Source organism: Tachypleus tridentatus, chromosome 1, assembly GCF_004210375.1.
Source record: "Tachypleus tridentatus isolate NWPU-2018 chromosome 1, ASM421037v1, whole genome shotgun sequence".
Classification (NCBI taxonomy): domain Eukaryota; kingdom Metazoa; phylum Arthropoda; class Merostomata; order Xiphosura; family Limulidae; genus Tachypleus; species Tachypleus tridentatus.
The window spans coordinates 65,016,596-65,029,071 of NC_134825.1; the positions used below are offsets into that span (position 1 = coordinate 65,016,596).

General features: G+C 32.2%; 1 protein-coding gene across 1 annotated transcript; it reads right to left on the reverse strand.

Annotated features, from left to right (window-relative positions):
* Positions 1–7,027: 7,027 nt before the first annotated feature.
* Positions 7,028–12,136, reverse strand: LOC143250612 (uncharacterized). Its single transcript, XM_076501436.1, has one exon. The coding sequence runs from the start codon at positions 11,919–11,921 to the stop codon at positions 8,169–8,171; it is 3,753 nt and encodes a 1,250-aa protein (XP_076357551.1). The 5' UTR covers positions 11,922–12,136; the 3' UTR covers positions 7,028–8,168.
* Between the last annotated feature and the right edge of the window lie 340 nt (positions 12,137–12,476).

A 12,476-nucleotide genomic window follows, 5' to 3' on the forward strand; every position in this document is an offset into this window, starting at 1 on the left:
AGCGGGGAGTTGAATCTCTAACTATATCTAGAAGGCATTACTCACAGAAGAAAGAAATCATCACTGACCTTGGTTCTGGCAACTGCATCCTTGGAATGGACTCACTGCACAGCTTATCAGTCAGTTTTATCTATGATATTTATGAACTGATTCTATAAAAGAGTTGTCCAATGCCAAACAAACTGGACTCGGAAACAACAAACTGCAAGTCACGAGTGATGTTCCATCATTTATTATAGAGAAGCTTAGTGCATCAGTAGCTATGCATAAAATAAACTGTTTTTAATAACTATAAAACAAGCAGCATTGTCTTAGACAGTTATCTGTCTGAATAGGGATGCAATCCTAATGTTTTCTGCAATTATGGATGATTGTTTGACCAGATTCGCCTTGGATTAGTCATATTCACGCAGGAAGTCTTGCACCTTATAAAGTTAATGTATGGTCCTCCTCCTTGAGCACTGATGTTTCACAGTGTCCACAATAATAGGTAGAGTGGTTAAAATCTGTATTAGTTGATATGAAAGCGTTTGCCTGTCAACAGCTGAAAACTATAATTGTGATTAACGGAACACTAAAGAATTCGACCAGGAACATTTATAGATTTCGAACCATTCAACTTTAGTGTATTACTTTCGACATTATTATTTTTTTCTTCGAGAATGTTAAATATTTTCATCGATAAAAGTGAGCTTATAAGTGGCGTTAGGCCAACCGAACCAGCTAGCTTAAGCGACATGTGTGTGTCAACCCGGAATTAATTTGTTCGTCTTTGAACTGGATTGTCGATAAAATATTCAGTTCTAGACTGAATAGAAAACTCAGTTGTTTGTAAATTTGTAAAAATCTTGTATATAAACCATTATTTGTAGTAACTATTAATAATAACCGTTATAATAAATTGTAGTGTTTCTTTTGTACATTAAAGTTATGTGTATCGGTTTTGTTGGCAAATACCATAAATTTGGTACATATTAATATTTAATTAACCTATAAATTTAAATTTCAGTATTGTTAACATAAGTAACATGATAAATCGGAGACTCGTCCGAAATACATGATAATAGGTAACAATATTTTCTGCTCTTTGGTGATGTATGTCCTGTTGTCCATCATTTTATAATATAGTCCTGTCTCTCCTGCATTAACTACCTGTTGAGAAATATATCATTTTTCTTTGTTGAATTCAAGGAACCATAACCTGAACCACGCATTACTACTGGCCGACCCAGCTTCTCCTTGTTCTCCGCTGGCACAGCGTTAAGTCTAACGAACTTACAACGAAAAAAGGGGTTCAATTCCCCTATGTAGACACAGCAGATAGCACAATGTGGCTTTACTATAAGAAAAATAAACAAATACAACTTCAACTTATGCAGGTTGAAGCAATGCTTAAACTTGACAAATCCGCTTTTACCTGCCTGAAGCTCATTGGCATCCACAACACTTCCATCCGCAGTAAAGAATTATGTATTGTTACAAATTATGTGCTTTCTCACATATAGCCATGCTATCAATAACAGAGCCTTTTTTTGTTGTTCACTGATACACATATTTAACTATTTCTTCATTTTTCCCATGAATTGATTCCTTTTAAGTATTTAATAAACCTTAGCGGCCCGGCATGGCCATGTGGGTTAAGGCATTCTACTCGTAATCCGAAAGTCGCGGGTTCGAATCTCCGTAACACCAAACATATTTGCCCTTTCAGCCGTGGGGGCGTTATAATGTGACGGTCATTCCCACTATTCGTTGGTAAAAGAGTAGCTCAAGAGTTGGCGGTGGGTGGTGATGACTATCTGCCTTCCCTCTAGTCTTACACTGCTAAATTATGGACGGCTAGCGCAGATAGGCCTCGTGTAGCTTTGCGCGAAATTTTAAAAAAATAAAAACCTTAGCACTTACAGAGGCAGAAGCCTTAACACTTGCGTGAATTTTCTCTTCATACTTCAAAATTTATTCACACCATATTTCTGTCCTATAGATGCTGAGCTCATCCCACTTTATAACTTATCACGATCTAATTTCTTCAGTTTAATATCAAGATTTCTCTTTCCCTCGCTAAGAATTGGAGGTGCTTTACGTTTGGATTCCATACTGCTATCTAAGGTTAACTACGAAAAGCAGTAAAACTTGCAAAAATAAATTAAGTGCATGCTCCTGAACGTGGTGGGGATAGCTCGGAAAGCTGGAAAATAGTTATTTCTATCAGTTACTGGGTATTAACTGCACATCACAAGGATTTTGTGTCTTATATTTAAAATTTCTATTATACTACTTTTTATATATATTATACCAATTAATATAGCAAAAAATCTTACCCAGTATCCCATGATTTAATAGTAGGTAAGTTTTAAGTTCTTTTATGATGACGAGAAACCAACTTAAATTAAAAATGTATTCTAAAGACGGCTGGTATGGGTATTGAAACTTTAATTAAAATAAAGTACAGAACAACGTGTCGACCTTCTTAGGTCATCTGGAGGTCGAGACATTGTTCTGTATTTTAATTAAAGTTATAACACTCATACCATTAGTCTTGAGAATGCAAATAAGTTCTTTATTCTATAAGGCAATATTTTAAAAAAATCTCGAATTCCTCCTACTGTTGAACACGTTACACATTTTCTCTAGGTATCTTGTCTATTTTATCCACCCCCAATAACGATGAAATGAAACGTAAAGTGCTCACTATAAAACCGTCATTATTTGGACAAACCATCACTTTTATATCCGTCAATTTTGTTTCTTTACAGAAAATCAGATCCCTACCCACCTAACACATCCCTTCTGTCAGTAGTTCTCTGTTACGTTTAATTATATATAATCTATAATCAATAGAAAGTCAGTGTTTACACCTATCAAATGACGTATTATATTACTTGGTATTTGGAACAGATAGATGTCAGTTTCAGATATAACGACTGTCTTGAATGAATTTGTAACGGTTTATGTGCCTAGTCAGCAATTCAGAAAAAAATTTAAAGTTAAGGGAAATTTTGCATGGTATTAGTTATATCTTTATAGCATTATTTAATTATAAAATTCATTATAAATATATATACTGTTACGAACATAGAGCTGCTTGAGATAAACGAATGTAGTTTCATGTTACAAGTTGAAATCATTCCAGAAAGGAAAAAGGGGAAAGTAAGGTTTATTTTGGTTTTACTTTCGTGGTTACAAGGTCGGTCAAATTAACCAAGCCCATATTGAGAAAGTTCGAGCGATATAGAACACTCGTATATTTGCGTGATGGATGAACGGAGCATAATCAAATTACCCGTGTTTTGCAGACAATTGGTGTGTTTACTTATGTATATAAACGAATCCGTGTTGGGCAAACCCATATTGTAAGAGGGTTTGCTGTACCTGATATTTTTAAGGTCCACTGAGGTATTTTTGGACGTTTTTCATGAGAGATTTTGAATTGATGGCGATCAATCTTTAGTTGTTTAGCAATTTTATCATGTTTAACCTTAGAAATATTGGAGGGTTAAACTCTCCCTACTTTCATGTGGGAAAAAACAATTGTGTGTGTGTGTGTGGCACCTGCTTTCTGAGAGAAACGATGTTACTGTTTCTGTATGAATAACTTTATATTCTCTAATTCTAAAACATATTTTTCTTTAAGAATCTTTTTCTGGATATCTCTGGAGAAGTGTTTCCTGATGTTTAATGCACTTTCTAATTACTTTTGACTTAGTGTTAAGAATAAATATTAATCACACTTTGTCTTGCATTGTGTGCAACCTTGATTTTGCCACTAACTCAAGACAAGTTTTAAACTATATAAATATTTTCCTGTTTGAAACTCTAGTTATGTAGGCACAATAATTATTTGCCAATAATCGGTGTGCTTAAGGATACAACATGGTTGTTGGTTGTGACTTAGCCATCACAAAATTCAAAACAACAATCATGCTTGAATTAATAACCATTAAAAATTCATGACCAATTTTCTCTATCTTGACTTTCTATTATATATAATCAAATTAATAATTTTCCTGGCTTCTTTCCTTTCACCAGATCATCCAAAGGATTACACAAATTCATTCCCTTACTTATCACCTATATTCTCATATGAAAGATTAGAGCTTATTCCACAAGTGACTCTTTTCTGACAACTCTTAAGAGTGATCCCAGGTTCACCCACAACCAAGAGAAACCACTTTTTGGAAATGAAAATTCATTAGACATATCATGAAACAGAAAGCAAAATCGAAATATTTTCAGGAGTAAAATAACATCAACATTTTAGCTTTTACTAATTAAACCAAAGGTAAACTTAGTATATTTATATAATATTTCAGCAGTTTATGGTACAAAATGTTTTGCCCCCCCAGTAGCACACCTTTTGACTCACACTGTTAGAAACCAGGTTTCAATACCCATTGGGGCAGAGCACACATAGCCCATTGTGTAGTTTTGTGCTTAATTCAAAACAAACCTAAAATGTCTTCATTATTTAAAGATATTTTAATAAATATATTCAGTGCTATATTCTATAATTAAATTGATTTCATTATTAAAAGGTTTCCCTGATTAAATGTTTCAGTTGCAAATATTTTGGTAAATTTGTTTGTTTTGAACTTTATCTTGAAATAAGGCAAGAAAGGAATAGGTTCATAAAAATAAGGCCTGCAGTCATATTTTCCATTCATTTGCAAGGTTGCCAGTAATTCATATATTTAAGGACAGTCAGTAAAAAAAATAAAAAAAAATCCCATTTTAATATTGTTTATATGAATGTGAATAGTAAAAATTGTTTTTTTAACAATGTAGTAGAAAATGTCAGTTTCTCAGTCTGTCAGTAAAAATGAAACTGTAAAATTGACAATCCTGTTCATGTACCTTAAGTAGGTGGAAAATAAAACAGATATCCATGCTATTTCATTTTAAAAGGTTTGTTACACAATTTTCATTTTCAAAGCACCTCATTCCTCCCTGAAGGTTTTCCAAAATTCGTAAATCTTACGAAGATGGCAGTTTCCTAGTAGCCATTTTGACAGTTCAATTGCACAGTAATTTATAGGCCTGCATCTGGAGACTTGTCCAGATACGTATCATTTACACAGAGCACAACCAAATGTGACAAGATTCAAAAAATAATTTTAATATAACATACTCAACCCTCTACAGTTGTTGAAATAGGCAATAAATGTCTGAAAGTGCAGTTTTACATTATTCTTTGCTTTGTCCTTGTGCTGTGTGGAACTGTCATTTCATTCCAGCAGAATTATAAAAAAATCAAACGAAAAAAACACCCAATTTAGTGCAAGACTAACACTGTTTAAGACAACTACTTGTTTTATTGGGTCACTTGTTTCCTTTACTGTCTGTATATTCCCAAAACATGCATTTTGCAAATACTTTTATTTTTCTGTGGATTTCAGAAAGTCTGAATATCATGACATTAGCCAATACCACACACACAACTTAGCTGTTTCTTAAAAGTTTACAAACACTTAAGATAGTTTTTTTCATCTCAGGTACATGAAAATGTGTTGCAATAACAGCAGAATCTAACCCCAAGTTAGAGTGGCTAGAGCACAGTGGACCATAAAAAAAAAAAAAGCATTCAACCTCAACCAACACAGCAGTATTCTAATATGAGTAAATAGTACATGTTAGGAAGAGGGTCTTCCACCACTCATCTTGGAGATGGAAACTGGAAGGGAGGAATATCTTCTAGTCTAGGGATCTGTATCACCATCTGTGTATGTCCAACACCAGTACCCCTTGGGAAGTAACATTCAGACAATGGGTGGAAGGTGAAGAGCAATGTGGCAGTTCAGAATCCAGTGGCACTGGGATAGGAAGAGATATTCGAGCTACTCTCATATAAGGAATTATGTGGCTGGTCTAGCTCCAACCAACTATTATTGAAGGAGAGTTGCAGCTGCTTTACATGAAAAAATATGAGTGTAGGTGGGAGTATCAAGGCTATTGGCAATTTGCACATACACAGGCCAGTGCAAGTCAGGAAAAGCAATTCTGTGAATGGAGATTATATACAATATTGAAAATATTATAATATTTTAATGTTTCATACTTATAATTTTATCTTCATTTTCTCCTAGATCTAACAAGTTATCAAATATTGTAAAACAGAAGTGAGATTACACCTCAAAATGGGAGTAAGAACAGCTGAGAATGATTATGTATATTCATATAAATAGTTATGTATTGTTACTTTTCATTTACATCATATACATTCAAAACAACAAGTAACAATTTATCATACATACTATGGACACAGCAGTTGTTTAGTTTAACAAAGCATATGAAATAGCTTGATGTGTGGGTATATTGGTATTTACAATCATGGTTCTTCAGTACTGCCCAGTAATAACTGAAGTAAAGGTATGGATAACTTAATGTATGCATTTTTAAAACTGTGTTTAAGGGGTCTTATTATAATGTTGTACTATGGATACTGGATCCTGAACATGGAAGTAAGGTGGTTGAATAATTAATATCTTCATGAGAAACTGGAATATAAACTGATGTTTCATTAAACAAATTTAAACTACAGGTAACACTAATGTTTGTTTGTTGTTATACATTAAGCTGTATAATGCACTGTCTATGCTAAGCCTAGCACAAAGTTCCAACCTCAATCTTACTGCTGAGCCACCTGAAGGTAGGTAATATTGACTTTATAACAGAAATCCACACAAAGAAAACAAAGTCTACATATTAACTGTCAGTTATTTTAGTTTAAAATGTTCTGTGTGTCCTAATAAAGTAACACTTAAACATTCTAACAAACTTTCTGAAAAATAGCACATAAAATTTAAATATTCTACTTACAATATGTACCAGGTGTACATTTTTGTATTCATTGTTTCAATATCTATTTGCAATTAAAATGTGAAAATTTATATTTGTGTTAATCATTTAAATATAATTTTGATACCTATGTTTTAAAACTTAATTTTCACACTTTTACAAGAAAATAATTTGAACTTAGTATACTGACATTTTTTATTTAAATACTAAAAAAACACATTTTATACAAATACAACAGAGATTAAAATACCACTTTATTTCAGTAATACATACTTTATCAATGATCAACACCTATATACATAGTTGAAGTTTGCACTTAGTAACAAAATATATTTTATTAGAATAAACTACACACCATTATCTACATATATATGTAAAGAGGGAAACCATACAGATAAAGTTTTGTTAATCCCTTGAATACAAAGAACAGATGTACAAATTCATAAAAAACAAAGTTTAAAATTTACATAAGACACAATTTGAAATTTTATAATCATATCCATGAACATAGTTGTGTAATAGCAAGTTCCTGAGAACAGATGTTAAAGAATGTTTTTTCCATGAAAACAAAAATATACATTTATACTAACCAGTAAATATTTTATAGAGAAAACTGTATTAAAATACTGTATGGACATTAAATTACTTCCTGCATTTTAATTCTGGTTTTCCTGTACAATAGACCTCAGCTTAACCAATCTTTAGAATGGTACATCTTAGAACTAAAGTATTTCAAACATTTGGTATTTTTCTGTTTATGATTCAAACTCAATTTATAAGGTGAGAATGGCATCTGTTTTCAGACTATTAATCAATATTAATAAACATGACATATTAGCAACTTCAACAAATGTTAAAATAAGAAAACTTGAAATTTTTATTTCATTTGTCTGGAAAATCATTGGTATTCTTGTAGGGCTGGAGAGACTATTCAATTTGTCGAATTTCAAGTTTTTGCTGTTTGTGAAGTACCAGCATCCACTGAAACTTTTTAAATCTCTCCTGAGCAATAACAATAATTGCAATACCCTATTACAAGTGTACGTAATAGGATATTAATAATTAATTAATAATAATTGCAATACTATTACAATTGCATGTAGAAAAATACATTTGCAAAATACTGTAGGTTTATTGCATATTTTAATGTTATATTTATATGCAAAATCTGAGTTAAATCCAAATAATTCATTGACAGCACAACTATACTAACAATACAAAAATAAAGATTTTGGGTACTTGTTCTTATATCTATGGTTTGCCTTAGCAACTTAATTGAGCTTGATCTATTAAATACAAATATAAATAATACAAAATAAATGTCATATGCACTGCTAAGTCTAAAAACCACATACATAAATGTGAATACATTACTAACAATAGAATCTATACTTTCGACGTTTTTTAGGAATTGACAAAGACCTATCTTCTAATAAAATTTTTGTTTTACAGAGCTTTAATTTGGTATCCTTTACATGCTGAACACACCATTCAGAAGTATCCTCACCACCACTGGACAATGATGATAAATAGGAGTTAGTGTCACTATAAGGATCACACTTTTCCTCAGTGAGATCACTATTAGTGTTATTTTTAAGTAAATCTGGTATGACCACATCTTCAGAAACTATATCTTTTATGTTTCTCTTCTGACTAGTAGTAAATACCAAGTGCATTCTGTTAGAGGACTTAAACTTCACATTCCACTTATTTTTATAATACTTATTGTCAGATGAGGTGCTAGTCTGGGATATACCAAACTCTGAATTTCTTTGTCCTAAATGTGTTGAGCTTATAAAAGGATTTAGGCAATTATGTTGCATATCCATAACTAAACTTTCAGATAATTCACCTGTTTGGTTGTTTAGACTAACAATATCAGGATTACTTGAAGGTAACATACACGATTGACTGTTCTGTCGAGCACAACCAGTTTTTATGCTGGTCAGCAAATGTGACTGAATGGTTTGCTGAGGATTATCAGTATTTCTGATGAAAAGTTGATTTCTTTGTTGAGCATTATTAATTTTGTTGTTAAACAAACTGTTTTGACAGCCATCAACAGCTTCTCTCCTGAACAGCTGATTAACTTGCTCTACACATTCCTCTCTGCTAAATAAATATCTGTTCTGATACACACTACCATTTTCTTTATTTGACCAATCACTGTTTTGATGCACAATACCAATTCCTGATTGATTGTTCTGTTCAGAATTATCAAGTATTTTACCAGATGGCTGATTGTTTCTCTGTGTATTACCATTTCTTGTATTTGAAAACTCGTTAATATGCTGAATAGTATCAGTTTTCCTGTCAAAAGAATTTATATGCTTTGTTGGATAGTCATTATCTACTTCTGTGTATGATAAAAGCTTTGACTGATTACTTTGATTAACAGCATCTGTCTCTGAATCTCTGTTAAACAACTGTGTCTGAGTATTTTGTTGATTAGCATCAGTTTCTCTGTTAGAAAACAAGCACAACTGATTATTTTCTTTGACAATATCACTTGTTTTATTTAACGACAAACATGACTGACTATTTTGTTCGAAATGATTAGCTTCTCTGTTAGGCAAATGTAACTCATTATTTTGCTTAATAACATCATATTCTTTGTTGGGTAAACATAACAGGCTGTTTTGTTGATCACTGTCTACTTTATTTGACAACAAACCTAACTGGTTGTTTTGCTGAATACTATTAACTGATCTCTTAGAAATCAAACCTGTATGGTTGTCATGATTAATATCAAATGTTCTGCTAGGTGAAAAATTTGGTTTATTGACTAGTTGTACAAAGTTGGTTGCGTTATCTGTCATATCATTTTGTAGGTAATCCAAGGAGGGTTTTTCAATTTCTAAGCATCTGTTAATATTTTTATCTCTCAGTACAATCTGTACATAGGTGTTACATGTGCTATCCTTATCCTTCTCTCCAAAATCCACTGTGTCTTTGAATATTTTATCTATATCATTATTTACAGCAAGATCAGTAATTTTGGTTGGGCATTCTCTGAAATCTTCTTTAGCTGAAAATTTCTCAGATGAAAGCTCATTACACATAACTGGATTATTTCCTGTTGGTTTCACAGGACAAAAAACACTTGAACATGCTTTTGTTTCATCCTGTACTTCATAATTTATTCTATTAATTAGGTTACTGATGTTTAATGACAACTCTCCTTCTGAACTGTTACTACTGAAGTTTATATCAACATCACAAATTTCTCTGATGTTATGATGATTGAAGACTTTCAATGGTTGATAAGTTAATGCTGATAAAGCAAGATGTTCTTTCAAAGGATACGAGCCAAAAATTGGTTGCTTTAACAGATGATTTGTACTTTGAATATCATCAACACAACCTGTATTTGTCACATCCTTAAAATATCGTTGCTCTTCAAACTGCATGCAATCCGTTTTTGTTGTACAAAAGTTAACAGTCTCCAATATATGGTTAGATTCTTCATGAAGATTCAATATAACTTTGTTATTGTCATCAAATGTTAGGTGCTTAGTAGTTTTGTTATCATTCTGGAAGTCAGTGTCAAAAAATTCAGGTGGTGGAATGGAAAGCTGAGAATCAATATCAAGTGGTTCCAGAAGTGATTCTATGTCTAAAATTCCATTAGCTTCAATATCACTGTTCTCTTTGTTTGCAATTTTCACACCTTCAAATACTGAGTCATTAACTTCATTAAAAATACATTTCTTTAACTCACTATCTGAAGCATTTTTATCATTTAGCACATCAATATTTAGAGTTTCTGGTTTACATATTTCTCCACAAATATCCTGTTTCAATGTGTCTTCCCTACAGATTGTTTCAGCAACTTCAGGATTATCTGTTTGAATAATTTTCTTTTTCTGGGGATCACAATCATTATTTCTATAAAATGTTTCTGAGTCAGAAAATGAGTATCTGATACTACTAGTGGTTTCAAATGGCTGAAGCTGTTTTTCATTACTATCTTCTGAAAAATGTAATATATTTGGAAAAGTGTCAACAATTTCCTTCAAAGAAATGAAGTTTGTTTGATCTGAAATAAACTCTTTATGTTTTTTACTGAATAAGTGTTGTTGCAAGTTGTAGAACCATGACTCACAACACTCGCAGAACTGCCTTTTATTTTTCTGAACTATTTTATTTTCTTTCACAACTTTGAAAAAACTGGTCATTTTTTTTAACACTGCTGAAGTTACTTCAGTTTTATTTTCTCCATTACATTTTAATAACATGGGATTTCCTCTGAAATACTGGTCAGAGGGCCTTTCAAAAGGGCTTCCTTTGTATGATGGCTCCACAAAAATTGTAGGTTCACAAGAAAAAACTTTATAAAATGGTTTATGCTTCTTGCCACAACTTTCTACTTTAATACTTGGGCTTCCTAAAAGCCTTGGTTCAGAATTTCTTACCGTTCTTGCCTTCTGATTCTTATTATTCAGTTTTTTTACTTGTGCTTTCACTTCATTATCAACCCAGCTAAAGAAATCTTTTAAGTTCCATATCTTTATGCCAAGTGCTAATGCATGCTGAAGACCACTGTTATAGTTTCCACACTTATTACATTTAGGATTATAATTCACTTGACCTTTTGCCTTTAACAAAATTGACTGACCTCTACTAATCGGTTGAGTAATTTGTCTATTTATACCAAGGGGGCTGTTATTAATATTATTAGCTATAGGTGAACTTTCACACTGGCAATGTGTTACTGAGAAATTACCGTTTTTCTCAATTGAATCAATATCTGTTAATACACATGTTACATCTCTGCTCAAAAAATTCGCCACTTTACCTCCTAATTCTTTAACTGTTTTGGCAACATTTGCTTCACTAACCACAGTAATTTTCTTTATACAGATAAAGAATACTTGGCCTTCTAAAGAGTAATACTTTCTAAGTGCTTTTCGTCCATCAAATTTCACGAGCTTCTTCTTTACTCTAAATGAACTCATGTCATTAACTTCAGACATACCACCATTAAGCTTACCATCTACCAAACTAGTCTCTGCTTCTTGTTTGGACTCAGACCCAGATACGTTAGTTTTCTTGCTTTGGTTGGCTACATTTCTGTCCCATTTATCGTTTCTTTCGTTTCCTGCACTATCAGTATTGTAGTCCATTTCGAAATTATACCACTTTAAATTACATGCACCAAATGATTAGCAAGTAAAATTTAATAAAACTATTGTATTTCACGAGTTACTTAACAGTAGTAGTAATATCAACACATTATAGATCTACACTTCACAGTTTAAATACGTCACCAAACGAACGTGGAATTCTGAAACCACTAACGAACGTCGAACTACATTCATTGAGCACACTCCACCAAAATTCAATTTCCCGCCACCAGACGACTGTCAAAACCAACGTATCAAAAATTTTTCTAAAGTATTAGGTTGAGGAATAATTCGTGAGCGTTTTTAAATAATTTCATTCAAGCATTACATGCAAGACTATACAATACTTCAATGCATGAACACATTACACCCAAAACATTTATTATGATACTTTATTTCATGTAATACCTAGGTATATAGTATGCATTGTTTTAAACGAAATTGCCAGAAATTAAATGCGAAAAGCAGATGGTGTCGAAAATGCTCGATTTTGTCCACTTGATATTCCATTTAATGAGCTGAAAATTTCGTTTCTTTATAAACTTCCGCAGCTTG

What these genes read in the sequence shown, in the direction of transcription:
- LOC143250612 (XM_076501436.1), bottom strand. Translation starts at nt 11,921, where the DNA reads ATGGACTACAATACTGATAGTGCAGGAAACGAAAGAAACGATAAATGG.